The 23301-nt window shown below is 36.9% G+C and overlaps 2 protein-coding genes and 1 long non-coding RNA gene across 5 annotated transcripts; 2 read left to right on the top strand and 1 right to left on the bottom strand.

Moving 5' to 3' along the window:
* The first annotated feature begins 1413 nt into the window (after nt 1-1413).
* LOC103465172 (mitochondrial contact site and cristae organizing system subunit 10) lies at nt 1414-7530 on the top strand. The gene is made up of 4 exons (XM_008409787.2): nt 1414-1567; nt 7084-7131; nt 7207-7316; nt 7389-7530. The coding sequence occupies exons 1-4, from the start codon at nt 1507-1509 to the stop codon at nt 7395-7397; spliced, it is 228 nt and encodes a 75-aa protein (XP_008408009.1). The 5' UTR covers nt 1414-1506; the 3' UTR covers nt 7398-7530.
* A 6709-nt stretch (nt 7531-14239) lies between these two features.
* On the top strand, nt 14240-23301 carry nbl1 (NBL1, DAN family BMP antagonist). The gene is made up of 4 exons (XM_008409785.3): nt 14240-14705; nt 18110-18290; nt 19552-19663; nt 22758-23301. The coding sequence occupies exons 1-4, from the start codon at nt 14693-14695 to the stop codon at nt 23043-23045; spliced, it is 594 nt and encodes a 197-aa protein (XP_008408007.1). The 5' UTR covers nt 14240-14692; the 3' UTR covers nt 23046-23301.
* On the bottom strand, nt 16553-20713 carry LOC103465170 (uncharacterized). 3 transcript variants are annotated; one of them, XR_533763.2, is made up of 3 exons: nt 20528-20708; nt 19280-19640; nt 16553-16744 (listed from the first exon to the last, which is right to left on the bottom strand). It is a non-coding gene; the product is annotated as an uncharacterized LOC103465170 (long non-coding RNA). The 3 variants fall into 3 exon arrangements; XR_533761.3 differs by lacking the exon at nt 16553-16744 and adding an exon at nt 18284-18954; XR_533762.2 differs by lacking the exon at nt 16553-16744 and having other exon boundaries at nt 19284-19640; nt 20528-20713.

The raw sequence follows: 23301 nt of genomic DNA, 5'->3' as shown, positions 1-23301 counted from the left end.
GAGATCTACATGTAGCTCCAAAGTTGAAATCAGTGGGTTACCTCCCCCAAAAAATAGTCACAGAAATGTTGTATGCTGACTTCAAAATGATCAAAATTTATTTTAGCTTAGTTTAAAGAAAACAAACACATAGCACATAAAGAACATAGAGATTATACAGACCTGTATATTTTTACCCACTGAGAGAATTTCATTTATAAAAGGGTAGATGAATTTAATTGTTGACATGTTAGTGTGAAACATCTAAATCGGAAAGCGAAGTCTGAAGCTGTGTCTTGGATCTCTGTTATAGGACAATTGGAAACAAACATCTTGATATTCGAAACAAATATCTTTTTTAGACCGATTATCTTGAAGATACCTGATGTGAAAATAAAATAGAACCACTTAAAACACAATTTTTTCTGACTGATCTGTTTAAAGAAATCAATACTTGGGAAAGTGGCATAAATGTTTTCCAAGCAGGTGCAAAAGTTGGGAGTTTTTGATCTTCTATTCTGCCTCCTTAGTGGTTGCTTCTAAAAAATCAAAGAATTTGGTGAAAAAGCAAACCCAGCCATTAAAATGTATTCCAGGTGTTTTCTATCAAAATCACAGCATAACGACACTGCTGAAATATGCATTCCCCTAAAAACCTGCTTGTAAACCAAAACAAGTTTTGTGTTTTGTTGATGATGTGTTAGAAACAATTATCTAACTCCCATGTGTGCTTTGTTGGAGCAATCAAGCAAAAAGCACCAAATATATCAGTATAACTACAAACATTGCTTATCTTTTCTTTCCATCTTTTGTTTTCATTTTTTTGTTTCTTTCCTTTTCTTTTTGCCTCTCTTCTTTTCTTTCAGTTTATTCTCCTTTATTCTCTTTTCTTTTCCTTTTATTTTCTTCCTTTTCTTTTCCAATAATTATCTAAAAAAAAAGCAAAACAGACCATATGCCCTTTTTCAGTCAATTTGAATAAACTTTCTTTTTTTGACATCACAGTTCTAGTTTAGAACTGTTCTACAGTTTTAGAATAGCTGAGTGTTATGGGGAGTGAAATTAAGTTTGAAAATCATCTTCCACTCCTGTTGATGAAATAAGATTAATCTTACGAGTTTCTTTAGATCATAATTACACCTGACAATAAATTATGTCATCAAATTTATTGAAACATTTGCTTGTATGTGAAACCAGAACGTATTGTTTTAATTTAGGATTTTAGCCAATTAATTTTGATTGCACAACTAACATATGGATTTTAGCCAATTAATTTTGATTGCACAACTAACATATTCAAAAATATTTAATGTTATTATTATTATTATTATTATTATTATTATTATTATTATTATTATTATTATTATTATTATTATTATTATTATTAAGACTTTCATTCCACTTTCTTTACATGCTTACCTATGTTAGATCAAGATCAAGTCAACAAGTCAAATAGAACTCAGAGGATTCGCGTGACTTCATGTCGATCTCGCGATACTCTCGTGGATCTCCGACACATCCGGAAACATGGCAGACGAGCTTGGGCGAAAATGGGACCGCTGTCTTGCTGACACAGCCTTAAAAACAGGTAAATATCTCTCCTTTCATGTGGTTTAATGTTTCTTTACTGGTCTAAATAGTTTCATTGTGCGTTTTGGCATTTAGAAAGCCGCGGACGGTTTAAAGGATAACTTTTTGAGCTGGGTATTATTGTAACCATGCTGTAACTGTTGCTAAGGTCAAAGCTGAATGAATGAGGATAGCTGTTTTATTTAAGAAAATCTGTGATCGATTAAGTGGGAAATATGTTAACTTACGGTTGTGTGGAAGAAATGTACCCGTTTTATTAACATCCAATGGATTTGCAATCTGGTTTCTTGTTTTTAGACGAATTATACCGTTTCCAGATTTACCATTCAAAACTCTTATTTATTACATGTTTAAAACTATACCTAAGATTGGAAGAGATGCACTTTAAATGAACATTATTAAAAAAATGTCCGAGGATGCATTGTTATTAGAATACTTATAGATGCATTATTCTGACTTTTGTCTGCTTAGTAGAGAGCATCTTTTTTTTTTAGAAAATGCTTGGTTATAATTACTATGTTCAGGTTCAATGGACCCTTATTCTAACTGTGGTGCATCTAAAATCTTGAGAAACACTTTTGCTGATTGAAATTATTTCTATCTCTTCACATAGATCTTTTGTTACCTAAACACTCCTGGTAAAAATAAGATAAACTCTCCATCAGTTCCAATATTTCACGCATCAAAACAAACATGTTGATAATGAGTTGATTCATATTGGATCTTAAAACGAGTGAATCACAGAATCAGAGTAATAACAACATGTGAAATATTACACTGTCATTCAACATAGTGTGTCAGAAACAGACTTACTGCCCCCACTACTGCATAAGAAGCTACCAATACTTCAAATGAAGTGATTACTGGATGATTTCCTGGGAGAAGTTTTAGCATTTTACTCCTGTGACATATTTGTGTTAGTCTTAACACAAGGCCAACAGGAAAAATGTGACACAAGGAATCACAAATTCATTGAAACATCGATGACTACCTGATTGACTGGTTCAAACATTAAAGACATTTGCATATTTTTTCAGTAAAAGACCTCAAAGCAACGTTACCTTGTGGTTATGCTAAAACAAATTACTGATGAATAAAACAGAAGATGTATCTTGGCACTAAACAACACTATGCTGAATGCTAATGTCCAGGGCAGTAATAAAAATGTGTAAAAGAACTTAGGTTTGTAAATTTGCATTTTTTAAAAATCACGAGACTTGTGGAATAATGCCCTTTGGACAGGTGACACCACAGATGATGATTGACAAATTTATGGAGACATTTTTGGTAAACAGCACGTCATCACAACATGGTTTACCAGCTATTGGTGCTGCAGACGTGAGATGTGGAGTCAGATTAGCAAAAGGTCATGAGAGAAAAATAATCCTTCAAAAAGTACTAAATATGACTGTCATGAAGGGCTCCTTCATTAAGGGACAAAAAATTACAGTCCCACGATAAAGCGACCCTGATTGCCATAATCTTGGGAGGTTTTCGATCATCCGATACTTCGGTGTGAAACCGATCTTTTCTACCTTGGTAAAGGTTTAGAAATCAGCCACTGTCCTGTTTTGATCTGCTTCGAGAGAGAACTGACCGATACGCCCATCTGGCCACATCTGCACATTCACGGTTAAAAATAGTTTCCCCAGCATTGCTAACTTGGTGAAATTGTCTCAACATTGGCGACTTTTTAAACAAAATAAATCTGAATCTGGAAGTCAGGCTTTTTAAATGTCAGTCAGTGATCAACCAAAAAGCTGCAATCGCTGCACCCCTAACAAAAGAAGCAATACTTGTGTACCAAATCAGGATGCGAATTGGCCCTGCACATGCATCAGATGACACCCAGAACAAGAGGCAGCTAAAATCTCTGCTAAACTTCGCAGGTTGCACAGGTGCAGACTTCCTGCATTAAATGTGCAAAAACACAGAATCAAGCTAGAGAAACTAAACTCAGCAGTGAACCTAAAGCCCGTTGAATCACTGTCATGCTTTTCTTAAAAGACTTGAGTAAGATTGTCTCAGAGGCTACGTTTGGCAGCCATCAGATTTAACATCACAGCTCAAATAAACCCAGTTGTTTCCTGTTAAAAAGGGGGATGTTGCTAATTGCTACATCCAGAACGAGCTAATAGGCTTGCAGCCTGTAAAACTGGTTTCTCATTCCCGATTCCGTGTTTATTTCTGACCTCTAGAGACGAGTAAAGCAGGTCCAGCTCACTTTTTTTCTTGGACTGTGAATCACGGTGCAGATCCTGTACTGAATAACTCATCATTTAACTCTGACGGTGGATCTGGTTTCATGCTCAGAAGAATGCTTCTAAATCACTCGGAGGAATAAAAAGATATGAGCTGTGAACCCATTTACATAATGCAAGAGAAAAGGCTGCCAGGGCTGCATGACGGCTTGGTTATGGAAAGTTACAGAGCTTTGTTGTGCGCCTCCTCGAGCTGAACATATGCTGAAGATTTTCTCTGGCAACCAGACACCTTGGCACGGCTGACAGCTTTGAGCAGGGAGCTCAAAGAAATGCCACAAAGCAGCTGGGTTGTTTTCACTTATAAACACAAGTTTTATTACATCAAAGATGTCATTATCATGCTTCTTAAATGGAACATTCATGTTTTGTGTTAGAAATGTACGCAGCTTGGCTCATGAAGAGAGTCTTAGTTAACGTTCATGTGATAAATGTAAACATGTACGTGTTGACAGTCAAAAACGTTAATAAATACGAACCACAATTACTGCAACTAAAGAAGAAATAAAAAATGTCTTCTAAAATTATCCACAAAAGACAAAAGGGTACAATTAGACTTTAAATTATACTGTGACTTTAAATTTAAAATGATTTTGTTTAACCAAGAAGTTTCTTACCGATAGGAATTGTCATTCTAAAAAATGTACTTAAAAATATACATTTCTTAGAGTTTACAACATTTTCAAAAATCATGACTCGGTGATCACAGTAAAATAACTAACACTAAAGAAATCACACCTTTCTTATAATTGCTGACCAGCTTTTCGTTGTTTCCTCTGATATTTTGATGGTTTATTTGTGGATCCATGTTTGAGGTTGAAGAGCCTTCGTGCCATCACCCTAATTTTTCATTCTCTTTAACTAGTCATGATTCCAAAACATTAATAAAAACATTTTGGCAAAATTAAAATTTTATCCTAAATCCACCAGGGTAATGAGTAATAGTCATTAAAAATCTCATTTAGTGTTAAAATGCTTGTAAAACTGCTTTTATTTAATTGTTTAAGCCGTTTTTGGATTGGCTTCGTCATCTGTGGAGCCCGATTTAATCCTTCCAGGGAGACATCCACTTTTTATTTTAGCTGTAACGCTCGGTAAACATAATTTTCTTTTTTGCCTTGCTGCAAGTGTGGTCTCCAAATATAACTTGCGACTGAAACAAAAAAGGAATTTGAAGTCATGGTATTGGTTAAAAACAACAGTGTGGAGCAGAAACATTTGCCAGAGTAAAACAGTCGGGGTTAGGGTTCGAGGTGCAGTATTCAATCACGCTGATTGAATATGACTGGCTTTTTGAAGTCATTTGCAAAAAATAATTCAAACAGTGAATAACAGTGCAATTAAACAGCTCTGGACTTCATTTGTTGGAAAAGCCCACTGAGTTTTTTTTTTTCACTCGATTCATGTACAAATGTTTTTGTTATAATCCAGTCCCCGAGGAGGAATCCAGACAAAAGAAAAGGGAATGAGATATTGATCTACCCTCTCATTTTCCCCCAAAAGCTTTCATTTTATCCCTGACAGTGGAAAAATCAGAGGCTTCAGAAACATTCTGGCTGGAGAGCAAAGAAAGACTCGGGCTCCAGCAGACGGAAAGTCTCAGATTTTAACAAAGTCGTCGCTTGAAATGGACGAAAAGTTATTGTTGATGTGTACCGATAATAAAGATGAGCTGAGGGTTTTGTGGTCTTGTTTGACATGTGTAAACTGTGTAATAAGAAACAGTCTGAGGGTTCTGGTTGAGGCACATCGGTCATGCCGCATAGTTCTCTGTATCTAATTAGGAGCCGCATGGGCCCAAATGGCTTTTTTTATGTGTTTTGTGTTTTGGCCGGCCTGCTGTTGGGTGTGGTGTGGCCTGCAGCGAGGTGAAACTCGGCGCACAGATGCATTCTTACTAATAACCCTCCCTGGTTTCCACAGACGGACCTGCAACGGATGCTTTCAGACCCACTCGTGTCGATCCCCCTGGCTTATCTGTCTTGGGTTTTTTAGTCTCTAGGAGCAAAATTTAGCAACTGTATTTTATAACTCCTTTGAATATTTTTTACATTGTACAATCACAAACTTTTATGTACTTTGAGTAAATACATAAAAGTATTTATGCAGCGAAAAAAAGGCACACCATTTTTTTCCTTGAAATATTTCATAATTATCAAGTGATTATTGGAGAGACTTTGTGTTTTTGCCTTTGGTAGAAATTTTACTATTATTTGTCTATTTATGCACTAGTTTAATTTTGTTTTTTTAGCGTAGTGTGTTTTAATTAATTAATTTTTTACTTGTGGATGGAAAAGTAAAAAAAAAAAAACATGATGATCACAATTTTTAGACTTAAACTGACAAACATGAGCATCTATTTTTAATCATCTCACTCGAGTCAATGAAATGTGATGCTGGCAGCATCGTGTTGTGGGATACTTTAGGTATATGCTGTGATTTAATTGTAACACCAGCTGAATGTTTAGTGTCTGTGTCCTGCTGATAGATGGGCATTTGTCCCAGTCCTGTGTCTTTTACAACATTTGACTAGTTTTCTCCCTAGGATCGCCATATTTGGCTGAATCCTTAAACCCAGAGCAGCTTCCCTGCTGAAAATTTAATTTGCTTTGAGACCAATTTCAAGTAATATAATTGTAAAGTCATAATAATGCAATAACACACTCGTAAAGATGGATAAAATTTTAATTCTAAAATGACATTTAACTAGAACTGGAAAACATTTTTAATATCCAAAACAGAAACAACAAATGAAATTAATTATGAAGTCTCTGTAAACAAAATAGGGCTTTGTGAGACCAAATCTCCAGAAGACTTTTATCATCTGGTTTTTAGTAAAAAGAGAGAAAAGAGAAAAACAATAAATCATGCAAATGGATATTTTTGAGCTTCTTTTATTTTATCATGCAGTTAATAGATTTGTTGCTCATCGCAGCCAAACGAATGAATACAAATGTACCCCACACTTTCCATATTTATATTTATGAAAAAAAGAAACTGATTCCTTTCACTTTACTATTTATGCAACATACAGATTTTGTAATGTGACAAAATGTGAAAACATTTATTGGGTTTATTCTGTTTTTATTCTGCACATATTCATGCTAAATAAAATGCATTCACATTGTTCCCTGTGCAGAGATGTTGAATGATTTGATTATTTTTCTTGTTTGCACGCAACTGCCTGTCGTTATAATAACCCGACTTCATGTTCTGTCTTTTTATCAGTTTCTTTATATTTCTCTTCTTGCAGCAACTGGCGTCGGTATCGGCATCGTGTTCTCCGTCCTCTTCTTTAAGCGTAAGTTTTATTTCTTTGTATCTCTGTGAAAACAAGCAGATGTGATTTTGTTTTTCCGTTCTCTCCTCCCACCAGGTCGAACGTGGCCTGTGTCGTTCGGATCGGGCCTGGGGTTGGGAATGGGATACAGCAACTGCCAGCATGACTTCAGGTCACCATATCTGATTCATGGCCGCATGGTTAAGGTGAGTACGCAGTGGAAAATGTGTTGCTTCTTACACCAGAACGTCGGTTTTATAACTCCTCTCACTTTTCAGGACCAGTGATGAAAAACTGAAGAACAACATGAGAATCTCATCTGTTTAATTGAATGATTTCTTTGGCACTGACTTCCAAAGATGCCCACTATGTGTATCTTGTAATACAGTAAATGTATATTTAATAAAATTATTGCATAAAGCTTTTTCTCTGTCTGTTTTTTCCATTGCTGTGTGAAAGTGTGAGAATGAAATGTGTTCTGGGGGTGGAAGGTAATGCTCTGTGTTAATGAGCGGGGAGACTCAGACTCCTGCTGTTTTGGAATGAGAGCCAGGTTCAGCATCTGCAGCCCGTACAGAGAGTGGGAGGATGAATAGTTGTACTGAATGATTGAATAAAGACGTGGATTTGGCAGGGGAACAAAGCCAAATGTTGACAGGTAAGAAAGAAACGGAGTTGGGCCATTTCAGCACATTAAGGATTTGGTTCAGGTTTTTTGGAATAGGTTTTTGTTAAGTTTTTAGTAATAGTTCCCATGCCTTTAGAACAAAGAAGTTGTATCGTGTTGACCTTGTTGAAAATGTTAATTCCTAGTCAGCCAGATATCCTTACAAGAGCATATCAGAGCCATTGTACATAAAAAAGGAGTACATTTCTATCAAAAAACAAATTTTCTGGAAAAAAAACCTTGGATTTTTGTTTTTATTTTTCCCAAGTTTTGAAAATGTTTGCCTTTTTGAAACACATTTTCAAGTTTTTTTTTTCTATAAAATCTTTTTTTTTTTCTAGAAAATTAATGAGATCTTAAAATTTGAGGGTTTATTTCTAGCAAATTTTCTACTTTTGGAGCTCAGAAATGTCCTTGTTTAGAGATTAATCTAAAAATTTCTGAGTTTTTTTGGTGAAAATTTACTATTTTTTTCTGTCTAATGACCTGAATACACTGCAGTAAGTACTCACTTCATGTTGGCAAAATAACTCCAACCAAAAATATAGCAGGGCAAATACAACAAATACTGCGTTCCAGTTGTACTCGGAACTGGGAAATTCCGACTTCCCAGTCGGAAATATCGACTGTAAGGCCTTGCCAATTCTGAAACTGGGATCAACTCCGGTCAACTACCTCCAGTGCGGACTTTGCGTTTCAAGATGGCCGCTCTTTGCATCTACAATGTGAGCTGCGGTGGAAACGCATTTATTTTACAAGACACACAAAAAAGTGTCTAAAATCAGTGTTGCATGTAAGGCCTGTAATTCTAAACTGAACAAATTAAAAATAGTGTTTACCTACGGAAGGTAAAGCTTAAAATAATGCTTGTAAGAGAGTTGGCAAACAATGTGGGCGTCGCCATGTTGAAATTTCGAGTTCCCACTTCCCAGGTCGCAGCATTTGTTAGGAATTGTTACGTTTTTCAACAGAGCATTGTTAAAAAATGGTGTGGTTTTATTCTGTGGAAGAACGTCATTGTTTCTATATGCGGACTGGGACTTGTATCTATCTGTCCTCCAGATCAGCTGCACCTCTCTGCCTCCTCCTCTCTGGAGTAAACGTTTAGATTTTTGGACCAGAATATCACTCTTGGTCAGCGTTTCTGTGCTTTTAAGCTCATATGGTGGTTTTAAAATGATTACAGCGGACTCTCCATCAGCTGAAGCAGCTGGTGCACTGAACAAGCTAACTCCAAATGACTGTCGAACAAAACGCCTCTCAACAATGATCTGCTGTGAAACTGTAGACCACTTATGTGTTTGTTGTTTTTTTTGTTAACATCATGTTAAGCATTTTCTGTTTGACTTGTTTTAAATTGCTCAACTCAGACAGAGTATGTCTAATTTAACGTCTTTCTGTTACAGGTAAAGGAATGATGACTGATAACGTCACACAACTTAAGAAAATCACAACTAATCTTGTTTTAACCATTGCTTTGTTGTATGTGTGGAGTTTTTCCTGCAGTCTTTTGCGTTTCTTCCCCATGATTGTTCTGTTTTTAGCTCATTCATCATCTAATCAACTGTGACCAGCTTCCATTTTCCCTGCAGAAAAAGGCAAGTTAGGCTGAAAAACATCACGAAATAAGGCTTTTATATCAGTCAATGTTAATAATTATCAATTCATTTTTAAATATCTGAAATACTACCAAACTGGTGATGTAATCTTCCTGTTTTATCAATAGTTTCCTCTAGGTGTTGTACTCATTTACTCCTTTCACTCCACGTTGTTGCTTTTTCATTTTTAATAAGTTATGTATGGGCAGGTGTAGAGTAAAAAATCAACAGCAATAATTTGGTTTATTTAGCCTGTCAAGCAGAAAAAAATGTGGCTGTTAATTTTTCAGTCATGTTTCCACCATGTTAATACATTTATAAATGTCAGAGCTCCAAACTAAATATGTAACAAGCTAAATATTTAGCTTTCAAATTAAGTACTTATTTTGCTAACTAAATATTTAGTTCCAAATAATGATTTTCCAAACTAAATGTTACATTTTCAAACTAAATATTTTGCTTAAATTTCCCTCTGTATCTCTTTCATTTTCTAATGCAGCTCCCTGACAGCTACCAGATTTATACTCTCCTTGTCAGTCAGGGTGGACAGGCGTGTCTTTGGAGGATTTGCAGTTCAGGTGATGGATTGAACAGAGAGAGCTCTAAGATTTTCAATGTTTTTAATATTATTTTATCTCATCATTCTGCTTTAAACGTCTCTGAAGTTTTCTCCCTGACCTGTCTGCTGTGTTTGGGCTTCATGACCCAGTTTGTTCGCTAACAAACCTCAAAGAACCGATAGATTTATATGGGATTAAATTACAAATGGATTTTTTACTAATCAGATTTCTGAAGGCTTTTGATTGCTTCTAATTTTATTGAGGAGTATTAAAATAAAGGGACTGAATTCAAATGCATGCTGCCCTTTTCAGGTTTTTAATAGAGAAATGTGTCCTTTTAATTTAGAAGTTTGTGTTTGTTTATCTCGTAATATAAAAGTTTATTATGTTTTTGTTTCACCACCAACATTCTTTGGTTGTTGCTGCTGCTTTGATACGGACGGACAGATGGATTTCTTTCAGATATCAAGAGAAGACGGAGACCCACATCAAGTTTTTTTCCCCACTTTTTTAGAAGTAGACCAAACATGATTCAACATGCATTGTCCTGTTTTACATTGTGATTATTGCAGAGAAGAGTTTGTAATTACCAAAACCGCTTTTTATCTGTGTAAGCTGAGAAAGGATTTATCTGCACACTCTCTTTTGTCCTGTGCATCCACCAACTCTGCATGACAATCTAATGAGCTGTTGCATGGGTTTGGAAAGTGACAGGAAAATGTTTCTGTGTGTGTGTGAGGGAGAGACTGTGCACACATCCATCCAGCCACCCTGGTGGAGCAGAATCTGAGGAATGTAGCGAAATGCCCTTTCTGGACTGGAACCCGGGCCTTATTACTAACAGGTGAGTTCTGCACTTTTCACGTCGGAGTGTAACACATGTTGAACACTTTCACATCAAAGCAAACACCGCTGCCTGCACCCTCTCCATTACACAGACACTCATATTTCCTTTTTCATCACAGCAACAGTTTTGTCAGTAATGTAAGCACATACATTCCTTTGCACAATAGGAGCAGGGCCTGGTCCTGGGACCGCGCTCAAAGGCCCGCTTCTTGTGCTGAGATGCATCTGGCACAGAGTAACCCTGTCAGAAATTAGACCGTGTCACTCATCCCCCATCCATTAAAATAGCTGTTAGCAGGTGAAGCGTGAAGCCGATAGGGGCGCGAGTGTGGACGAGAACACCCGGGAGCAGAAGGTGTGCTGGGTGTGAGTGAAGGAGCGGGATGTAGCTCTTTGAGATTTTCACCCCAGAATGATAAGATGGTCTTAAAGGGACAAAATTACTTTTTTGTTTGTCTTTATACTTCCATTTGAGTTTCAATTGCTTCTAAAAACGAGCCGTTTCAAAATGACTCACAATAGACAGGAAATGTGTTGTTACCTAGCAACCCAAGCACATCTCCAGCACGTTTGCTCAGCTGGTTTTACTGCTGTACAATGGCTGCTGGGAAAGACAAGTGTTTTGTTGTTCACTTACCAGCCAGAAAGCATGTGCTGCATACTTGTTTGTTGTGCTGGAGGCTCCACTTCTGCTTTTCAAAGATGTACAGTCGTATCATGGTGCGTCTGTTTGCAGCCATTTTCACATGGGAGTGTAAATGTTGAGTTGAGGGAGCATGGCCAGCAGAAACATATTAGGATTTAAAGTGACAAGAGGCCCTAAAACAGCTCATTCTGAAAGGAGCTGAAAACAGGCAGAACGGATCAAGTTAAAATCGTATCTAAGGATGCTTTTGTGCAAAAAATGTAATCAATATGTTTGTATATCTCATAAACTTATCCTAACTGGCTCAAGGTAGCATTATAGGTCAAATCCCACTTTCTCAGTCCACTTCTGGGTTATGAAGATTATCAGATGTTACTGTCTCCAAGATTTTGCTCAAATTGAATTTTGTGACTTTTTGTAACACTCGAGTGCCCAAAGAACAATTCCTTTATTTCCCAAACATTTCTTTAAGAGACACAGGAATCTGACTTCTGCATTGAACCCATCTGTATCTGTGATCCCACCACAAGACCAAAGAGAAATTTAATTTTGAGCACACATTAGAGGCAGTGTACTCATCACCCCAGAAGCCCGGGCCAGCTGCAGAGATCAGGATCTCTCAGCTGCAAATAGTTTCTCAGCTGATTCCCCCCTGAGGAAAATCAATTACTTTTATTGTGACATTTCACTAAAGTGTGAAATTTAATTGAACTATGTGAGCAGAAGCTGCATTACTGGAGTCTAGAGATTAAGTTTGTTAAAGCCTGAGACCACAAAGCTAAAAGTATTTTTACATATTTTAAGGCATTTTATTTTTTCAAACTTCTCAACTTTTAATGTGACTTTCAATCGAGGTAGCATTTAACATTTAAATTAAAGAGATAGCGCTGAAATTAAACAGTGTGGTTCAGTTGAGAAATTCTGAATAGTGGTTATCTTAGTTGCAGCGAATTGCTCTGTAAAGGCAATGAAACGAACGGAGAGAGAAAACAGACGACTGGACTTCAGCTGGGAATACTTAACAGTGTTGACACTTTTAAATAAAACAGACTCAAAAGGAGTCTGGTGTTGGGGAGCATTAGAGACAAGATGCTGTTAAAATCAGGGTTTCCCACAGCTTATAATAAGCCTGGAGGGCCACCAGGCTTTACTTGTGCGCCAGGCTTAGCATTGCTTATTTATTTTAGATTTTTTCTTTAATTATTGCCTTTTTTTTAAGACTATAGTTGGTGTTTAGGTATTAATCTTTCAGTCTTCCAATAACGCATAACTATCAGTTGATATTTTAAAATTTTCTGTCAACTGTAAAAAAAAATTTAACTCAAAAACATGGCCGCCGCTAGAGGACTGCCCTAGCACCCAACCACTAGGCTTAACACGTTTTCTGGGGGAAATCCTGACTGGTTTGCTTAATAGAAAGTAAATATTTTTAGATGTGTGTTTTTGTTGGTATTCTCATTCAGCTCCAACAATTTATTCCCATGAACAAATTTAAAACTCTTCTTATTTAAACAATTTAACCCCTTTTAAATTGTTTAAATAAGTCTCAATCTTAAACTCTATTCTTGTTCACATAGGATAATCTTATGATGTTTTATTTGTCTATACTCACTTTTTATAATTTGTTTTGAGGTCACCCTCATAAAGGAGATTTTGTCTCAAGGGACTTCCTGGTAAAATAATGTTTAACTTAAAAAATTAATGAATACATAAATATATAAGACATTAGCCAAGTTGAAACTTGACTCAAAAATGCAAAAGCTGATCATGCAAACATTATTTTATGGCTAAATAATGTATTAACTATGTTCAGACAGAGCAACTAGATGGTAAGAGTTAGACACGGTGGTGGCAGCATTATGATGTGGGAATGATTTTATGGGTTTTCATGGATTGGTTGTAGTATTATGAAAAATAAAAACAATTTGTGATGTACTATGCAAAGAATAGTATCTGATTTCATGTTGCTAAGCTGATAATTTTACTGAGGTTATTTTGTTCACATTTCAGATTTTACCTTCCAGTCTTACTTGGCCAGAAATTACGGACATAAAAAAGCCCAAGAAGAATTGGCCAACATTCAAAACACAGTATGAGGCTGGAAACATTGCTATCTAAATCTGAATATATAATTCATCTTATTTATTCCATTTCTATATTTTACTGAGCTGTTTACAGAACCGTGTCACATTTTACATCATTATTGTTATAATTTTGCATGTACTGTACCTTTAATTAGTTATTTGTGTCTATTTCTATGGATTTCAGCTTTGACTTACCAGAGTTTTTGACACCGCAAGGACACAGATTTCTATTTCCTCCAAAGGTCAGCTTATTATTTCCTGCGTTCCCTTTTAAATCGGATTTGAAGGAGGGCTCACCCTCAGGTCAGCCAAACCAGGGAACATAATGCCTCTCAGCATATCACATGCTCACGAGTCTCTCTGCGGTTTCACTGCAGACCTCAAATAAATCAATTTGTCATGAGCTTCTGTTTAGTAACCAGCTATTTCAACAATTTCAGCATCTCAAACTTTCTTTTAATGTTCCAGAACTTGAGAAACGGGACAGAATCCACATCTGTTTTCCAGCCATACATCATTATTATACGCTGTTATTAATGTTCAATTACAAAACCTGAAAGCACATGTTATCAAAGCAATGCCAGATGTGTGCGGATGTCTGTAAACACGCCTTGTGTGTTTAATCTCGTTGCATTTGCACATTTGGAGAGTAAATATGATGGCTCCACTTTGGGGAAACATTTGAAACCTTTCCAGCAGTTTGGCCCCCCTCCTCCTCCTCTTCTTCCTTTTCCTCCTCCTCGTTTAGTTTCTCCCAGAAACGGCGCAGCAGGACGCCTGACTGAGGGCTCAGCCGCGCCTCAACCCCTCGCATGAGAGTTTTACAACGAAAGACAACAACTTGGAAAGTGTTTTCCAGAGGAATTACAGAGAGACTGAACGCTGAAGGGGAAAGACTCGGAGATGAGATAGCCTTCTGCCTCTCTATCTATCCCCCATCATCCTCCTTCCTCTTCCCGGCTTGGACGGCGACGCTCGGTGCCGCTTCTTTCCCGGATGATGTAACTGTTGTGTGACCGGCTGAGCTCGGATCATCATTACCGACGTTGCTTTTTTTTTTTTTTTGTTTGTTTTTTGTGGTTGTCGGTACGAAGGCAGCCCGCATCCTCACATTTCCGCTGGATAGAGGATCAGCGGAACTTTGCGCGGAGTTCATCCGGAGGAGGCTCCTCACCTCGGCGATGATGAGCGCTGGTAGGTGCCCCGACTAACCCCTCACCTCTGGAGATGTTCCAGTACCCTTTAAAGTTATTTATTTTAAAAATAGTAAACTGGAAAAGTTTCCATATGATTTAATATGCAAACTACACCAACCAAATTGACAGATAAAAAGTTTAATTGTGTGTGTTTTGTAGAAAAAGGGCGGGGGGGGGGAATCGGTGCTTTGCAAAAGTATTCACACCGATATAAGTTTTATCCACATTACAAACATAAGACGATATGGACTTCAAGTTGATCACGATAAAAGTAATGATGAAAACTACAGTTTTTTAAACTGGTTGTGACTGTACACTGAAAAAAATAATTTAACAGGTGATCAACTTTAAAAAAATGAGTTAATTGGTTACACGTAATCACATAAGGTTTTTCCAAGTAAATATATTAAGTTTATTAAGTTGTCACGATAAACAAGTAAGTTTGACAAACCTAATTCTGTTACATGTAACAAAATAATTTTTAATTTGTTGGACCTCCCTTTTCTTTTTTCAGTGTCCTGTTAAACTTTTTCTGTACATTTTTTTTATAATAAAAGTGATAAACAGGACCAATTTGCGCTTTTAAGATCACTGGCTAATAAACTACACCAACCAAAGTGATATAGTTGTGTTCTTATTTTTCTTTTTAGAAGAAGAGAAAAGAGGTCAGTGCGTTGCTAAAGTATTCACACTTCTAAAAGTTTTTTTTAACCTATTTTCTCACATTACAACATAGGCTACACTTTAGAGGGGCGATATGGACTTCAACTTTTATCACCGCAGTTTGTGTAAAGCTTTATTTATTGCTTCATTTTTAGGTAACTGTCTGGCTGTGACTGTACACTGAAAAAAATAAACAGTTGATCCAACTTAAAAAATTTGTTAATTTGTTACAAGTAACAAGTACAATTAAGTTTATTCAAGTAAATACATTAAGTTGTCATGCTACACAAACGTAAACAAAGTAAGTTTGACAAACTTAACTTGATTACATGAAACAAATCAATTTTTTAAAAGTTGGACCTCCATCGTTTTTTTTTTCAGTGTACAAAGCAGTCATAGCCACACAAACGCAAATAATGCTCTTGTAACGCTGTTTTAAGACACCAGTCACATAAAGAATTGTGGTTCTTATCACTAAGTTTAACACTGTCACTTTTTAGCATTTAATTATATTTGCAAATTCATTGATTTGATCATTGATTCTCTCAATGAATTCTGTTGTCTGTACTGTAGCTAGTAGCTCTGGCTGTATTTTAGGGTGGTTGTCCTGGAACATGAGCCTCTTTTGCTGCTGTTTCTCCCTGGACTGTAACATCTTTAGTGCTTCCCTGTCCCTACTGAAAAAAAAAAAACATTCCCACAGCATAACGGTGCCACCATTATGTTTTGACAGTGATTTCTGCCACACATGCCATGTAGACCAGTTCTTTCACTTCTGCTGCGCTCCTTGTTATTACTGATGCTGTTTATTCTCTAACAAACCTCAGATAGTTTCACAGAGCTCCTGAACTTACACTGAGATTAAATCACAGACAAGTAAGTTACTAATAGTTTTATTCCACCTGTGAAATATAATTAATTCATTCTTAACCATTATTTTTTTACTATATTGTTTGCTAGATTTCTTTTGTACTTTGTAAATATTTATTTGTACTTCTGTTGAATTCTCTTAGGACTATTTCATGGCCTTGCTGGCTTTGGCAAACAAATCTGAATCTGAGTCTCTTCTGAAAACTCTGGGTTTTATTTAGGGTTATGAGAGTAATAAAGGTTTGTTGCACATGCACAACAGCCGTTTTGCATTTTTATTTGCAACATATTTTAAAAACAATGTGCTCATTTGAGTCCACTGTGCAATTATCCATTTCTTGATAATGTTTATGTCATAAAAAAGCTTTGTAAAAGTACTTTGACGGTGCTGCGAGGCTCAGTGCGCCGTAAGCAGAGGCTGCAGGCCTCAGCTCGGTTGTCCTGGGTTTGATTTTCACTTCTTTTCCTGCATGTCTTCCCTCCTCTCTCCTGCCTGCTTACTGTCTAATAGAGGTCACAGGATTTTAAAAAGAAAACAAAATGTGTTTACATTTGAGGCTGTAGCTGGACAAAATATGAAAAAGGTACATGTTTATTAGTTTGAATCCATAAGGATACGTGTTAAGCAAAAATATAACTAATTATATTTGCACTGTGACATGTGGAATAATTTAATAGACTGAGTTAGTGATGATTACATGTAATGATCTGGTAACTGTGAGGATCCTGTTGGGTGTTTTTTTAATGAAAGTTCACTTGCAGATCACTACAGTTTATATCTTAATGTAAAACATTTAAAAAAATCTTCTGTTTCAGTTACTAGCTGATTTCTTCATGTCATTTTTCTGTCAGACTTTCTTCATATCTTCAACGGCTCTTCAGACGTTTTCGAGGTCGTTTGAAGTTTTCATTTGCATGTGTTTAAAAAAAACACTCTTTTGATAAAAGGTAAAGTAAGAGTAACACTGCTTCAACATATTTTTACAAAGTAAAAGTAAAAAGTAGCCATTCAAGAAGTATTTGGTAAAAACACAACTCGGGTACTGAATAACTGATCAAAACATTAATTATTTAATATTTAAAACCTACATAATCAGGCAAACTAAAGTATATAGTTATGTGGAAATGTTGGTATTTGAAAATGAAAATAGTTTATCTAAAGTAAAACGGCTACAAAACAAAATCCAATCTTTCATCAAAGTGTTCATATATTTAAACTGTGGACAGATATTGTGGTTTGATTTATTGTGTTTTAGTTGTAGCTCAGAATTACACTTTAACCCTTAAATGTGAGGAGGCTTTCACTTTAGCATGAGCAGGGTGCTTCATCTGGACCTTGACATATTTCTAATTGCTCTTTGTGAATGAAATCCATGTCTAGACTTCAGCTCTTTAATCTGGGAACATTATAGCTGCAGGAAAATATAAATGCCAGATGGAGGTGCTAAAGTGAGGACAAAGGTCTGAATGTTGATGACATCGAGGAACTTTTTATAAGCAGCAGGAGAAAAGGATTTAAATGACGTTACTGGCTGAGGCATTTTTAAGGAGGAGAGTGAAAGCGAGCAGCGGACAGCAGTTCTGTTGTAGACAGGAAGAGCACATATTTGCCTCCTGGCTTCTTTGTTTTACATCTGCGGGAACAAGATCTTCATCTCCCTGACATATTTAAAAGCTCGTCTGAATCCTTCACGCAGCTGAGCCAACTGTATCTAGATAAAAGCTGATCAGTGGGGATTTATCTGATAATCACCTGGAAGTTGTCAGTCAACATCAAGACAAGCAAATCCATGTAAAACCATGACGGTAGTCGGACCGGTTGAAGTAATGCAGTTATCAGTGACATGCTGTGGTTTTCCTGCCTTACAGGTGCAGCCATGTGGCAGAGGATTCAGATTTGCTGCACGCTGTTTGCGCTGCATTCAGCGGCAGCGCCTGCACACATCAACCGCCTGGCGCTGTTCCCCGACAAGAGCGCCTGGTGCGAAGCCAAGAACATCACTCAGATCGTCGGACACACAGGATGCCAGCCGCGCTCTATCCAAAACAGGTCAGGATGAAGGCCCTCTCTGGTTGTCCAGCCAACAGGCTGAAAGACAACAGCAGCCTCACGCAGCTTGTTTTGAATTGTTCAGTTTGTTTCTGCTTTAATTTGATGTAGACAATTTTATTCCTAAGTTTTATAATATTTTTCTTAATATCATTTTATTTTATTCTTAATAGTTTATTTTCACTTATTTTTTATTTTATTTTAGATTTGAATGTTTGTATTCATTTCTTGGGGTTATCTTTAGTTGAATTTCATATTATTTTAATCTTCATCTTATTTTGTCTTGTCTTATTTTACATAAAATAATGTGACGTTTTCTTAAGCTTGATTTTTATTTTATGTTTGCTCTTAACTTGCTTCCTTTCATTACCTTTATAATTTCACCACAGGTGTTTATTGGCATCAGGACATTTTATTTTTCTGTTTTATTAGTTTTAATATTTTCATTGCTAAAATTTCTACATATTTGCATAAAGATCGAACAAGAAAATTAATGGCCTTTAAAATAAAGGCTATTAATTAAAATAAGGACTGTGCAGATTTATCGGATTAAGAAAGTTACATTAAGAGCCTTCCATGCGCAAATCATTTTATACTTTTCTCTCTAGATTGGAGTGCAGGCTCTATTTATGGTAAGCAGTCTTCTCCAATGAAGTCATGCAGACTCCAAAACAGCAAGAGAGCAGATATTAGTTTAGTAAAACTTTCTTACAGATATCTGTGGAACATTTTCTTTTAACAAAGTTAAGTTAAAGTTTAATGGACAATGGAAGAATAAATGTTGAAAAATAAGTTTTGGATTTCTGAGGTTGACTTATTTAACCTTTAAGTAGCCCAAGTTAGAATAGTTTCTGTTTCAGATTTGTCCTACTTTTGAATGTTTCTTGTTACATAAATGATTTTGTATGTTGGATATCTAGAGGTTAAAAATCAATGTGTTAAAAGTTCAAAAGCAAAACATATCTCCTTCATTTGTGGGAAATACTCACTTCATTCATCTGAAACCTGATGTCAATTTTACCATCGGAAAACTCTCAAATGACCACCATTTGTGAAAAACAAGTCTCCATTTTGTGAGTGTATGTTTTCCCCGAGGCCTCTGAGAATCCTCAGGCTTTGTAAATCAGTTCAGATTTCAGGCGCTCTGTTTTTTTTCCCCCTGCAGCTCTTGCTTACACAGGCGCGAGCGCTTCGGTCGACTCCAGCACATCATGTCTGTGGGGCAGGCACGTTCATGTACTCTCTCCTCTTTGTTGTACAGAGCCTGTCTGGGCCAGTGCTTCAGCTACAGCGTCCCAAACACGTTCCCACAGTCCACCGAGTCCCTGGCGCACTGTGACTCCTGCACGCCTGCCCAGACACAGTGGGAAGTGGTAAGAGTTATTGTGCGTTAGCTAACGTAGCGCACTGCAAAAACACAAAATCTCACCAAGTATTTTGGTCTAGTAAAGTTTTTGGTCTATAAAAAAGTTCCACTGGAAAAAAAGTCTTATTATAAGCGTCTTATAATAAGAGAGAAAAAAAGTCTTATAAGACTTTTTTTTTTCTCCATAAGTGAAATAATCTCCATTTTGTGAGTAGAAATGGTACTTTTTCATGAATATGAAGGAATTGACTTAAAACAAGCTTTTCCTGCTGAAAAGTTACTTGTAAGTTTGCCTTATTTCAAGTGTACTAAAATATTTCCACAAGAAACTAAAGCAAAAATACTTGGTAACATTTTGTGATTTTGGAGTGCAAATGCACACCAACACTTGCCTGTGGATGTGGGATGAGATGTGTTTGCTTCTTTAAACAACCGTAAGAGAAAAACCATGAAAACAGTCTCAGTAGATGAAGCAGAGTGTAGTGTTTTATATTCTGCTAAGGCAACTCAAAACAACTTGCATTCATCTTCTTTTTTCATTCTCACTCTCTGTGTCGGCTTTACGGTACACGCAGACCCGTTGCCATAGCAACCAACTGACACCAGCTCCTCTAGCTGACATTATTAAAACTTTTTACTGACCTGTGAAATGTGATATTCTTGGACCTTATTTCCTAGTTGTTTTAGTGTTGAAAGTTAGTAGTGTAAAGGTAAACTGAGTAAAAACGCCTTTGTAACTACCTATATGCTCTTATTTTGGTAACTTTTGAGTGAGCGTAGCTATGGTAACGGAACGGGACGGTTAACCGCAACACAGAAAAAGTTAACAGCCAAACAGAAATAAACGATAAAAAAAGGAACTTAATTTTACCTTCAGTCGATAAGAGAGCAAGGTTAGTAACATTGCGTCCCATTTCCTGTTATATATTACGCTTATATTTAAGATTTAGCGGGTTATGCTGACGACTTGACAGTTATAACCAATGGTAGTCATTGTCGAGTTTGCCGGGGGCGGGATCTTGCGCGTGTGACGTCACGTTTCAACGTAGATATTTGAATCCAGAAGGAAATCGTCGTGAAAACAAAGGCTTTGTGGGAGGTGTAGTTTGGAGAGCTGCCAGGTAGACATGACAGGTGAGGTACTAATCCTCCTGGAGGAGAACACAGGCAAGAAGAAGAAAAAAAAAATGCATTTTCAATCACTTTCTTCCTGTTTATGTGGAAATGGATGCCTTTGTGGAAATGATTGTTGTTTCAGGACTCTTAATCTAATTGAGTTTGAAGAAAAGCAGAGTCGGTTCCCACGAAAGAAGACACTGCTCCCTGATGCTCCGGCTCTCGTTGAAATGGCTGAATGATAATTTTCAGGGGGTAATAGAAACAGAGAGGGAGTTGTGTGAGGTCTGGAGAGCCGGCTGAGTTTGTGTAAAGCTCCTCAGCAGGTCTAAATATGAATATTTGTACTTCATGTTAAAAGCTGACCAACTTTATCTCTGTTTCACTGAGTGTCAGATAGGCGTGGGTCAGTATGAAATTCTCATAGCATGGTAACCTTAAGCTGTAGCATTGGTGCTTTTAGTAGTTTTGTTTAAAAAACTTGAATTTGATTTATTTATTTTTCAAGTCTGGATAAGACTGGAAAAAGGAAAATATGAAAATAATAATAAAAAAATGCATTTCCAGATTTTAAACCCTAAAGTATTGCATAAAGATTGTCCCTCTTTAGTCTTTCTTTCATTCCTTCCATGATTTCTTTGTAATTTACTTGCTTTCTTTCTCCATTCCTTGTGTCCTTGTTTTCTTGCTTATTTTCTTTCCTCGCTGGTCTTTCTGTCCTTCCTTCCTCATTTCCTACATTCGTCCTTTAGACTCTTTCTCCTCTTGCTTCAGTGTCCTTCCTGTTTCTTTTTTTCTCAGATACTGAATTTCACGTTTCCCAACTGTAGAAAAATCTGCCATAAAGTCATGCAGAACTTCAGTATTTCATATTTTAGTGTGAAACTAATGAACTGAGAACTCTGACATTTTGAGCTTGTAAAAGTGTTGAGGTTTTACAGATTAAAATATTTATATTTTTTTTGCATATACCAACTTTTATTTTGGGGTATAAATATTTTAGTATTGCCATGCCTTTCAGTTTGGGAGGATGGGCTCGTTTGACACTCTTTCCAGTTTTGAGTGATAGATTGAACATTGCTTCAGGTTATTGTTTTTAACCTAACTCTGCTTTAAACTTCTTTGACCTTCTGATGTTTTCCTTGGTCTTCCTGACGCTGTTTGTTTACTAAGAAGAAGCCTCTGAAGCCTCCACAGATGTAAAGATGATTTCCACTGAGGTTAAATTACACAGGAGGGATCAGTTTAGTGATTGTCATCTCTAAAGCCAGTCAGTTGCACTGGTTTTATATGGAAATGTTAGAGTAACTGGGCTGAACGCACCACCAGATATTTACCAATACTGTACTGTAAAACATTTATAAAACTACAGGCCATGTTTCTAACGCTTCAAAATGTCAGAAAGCAGAAAGATCACATACGGCTGAAATGATTAATCAGATTAATTGCATTGAATCAATTATTATAATAATTGTCTGGTAACTGATTAATCGTTACCTAAAGTACAGGCTCAAACAAAAAAGCTAAAATAACAACATAGTCACATCTGCAATTAAGCCAAAACTGTACAAAAGTATATATTTTAGCATTTAAAATGTAAAAACCCTTTGTTTGTAAATATGTTCTAATCAAAACTCCTCAAGTTGCAGTTTTAGCTTGACCTGGTTCAAATTCTGCAGAAAAAATAAAAAATGTCTTACTAAGCAACTTTTGTTGTCCATTTATTAACCAGTTAACTGAAAAACTAAACGGATCAGTCCTGCACTGTGTTAATGTTAAGTCAAGCAGAACGGGCTGATCTTTGCACGTTTATTTTTTTAAAGATGCACCTTTTTCTACAAATGGCCAAAGGAATGCTATGTTGTTGCATTTTAGGAAATAAATGTTTATTTCTTATTTTAAAAGGGGATTTAATTGTTTATTTGCATCTTTTAATGTATTTAATAGAAAAGGCTGTCAATTTGCGTTAATGCGTTTGCGTGCAGGTGACTCTGGAGTGCCCTGGCAGCGAGGATTCTCCACGCGTGGACAAGCTGGTGGAGCGGATCCTGCACTGCAGCTGCCAGTCCTGCAGTAAGGAAAGTGTCCAGGAGGGGGCGGTAATGCAGCTCTATCCAGCAGACAACACCCTGGATTCAGCTCCGTCTCTGTCCGACCCCCTGATCGGAGACCTGGCCCACTCTCTGCCCCACGCAGACAGCCTGTCCGATAAGCAGGCCCACCCTCACGCGCACCATCATCCCACGCTGCCCCACGTGTCAGACGGAGGCTAGAGCCACAGCTGTAATGACTCTCTGCTCGCCTTTGCTCCTCCTCCACGCTGCTTCCTCTGTAGTATCCTTATGGCACTTTGAATCTTTCTTTGAAGGCATAAACCCACAGAGCCGCGTTATCAGAATGAGCTCACATAAACACTACGCACTTCTCTGTTTTCAATAATACACGCAGAGGCCTGATGACTATAGCCTGTTGATATACTGTAGGGCTTTTATTCTGCTTTGAATGTAATAAATGCTCTGTTTGTGGTAA

The sequence above is a fragment of the Poecilia reticulata genome, chromosome 5 (assembly GCF_904066995.2).
Source record: "Poecilia reticulata chromosome 5, P_reticulata-male-v2, whole genome shotgun sequence".
In the NCBI taxonomy this organism is placed as follows: domain Eukaryota; kingdom Metazoa; phylum Chordata; class Actinopteri; order Cyprinodontiformes; family Poeciliidae; genus Poecilia; species Poecilia reticulata.
This window is presented reverse-complemented; position numbering and strand designations above follow the sequence as displayed.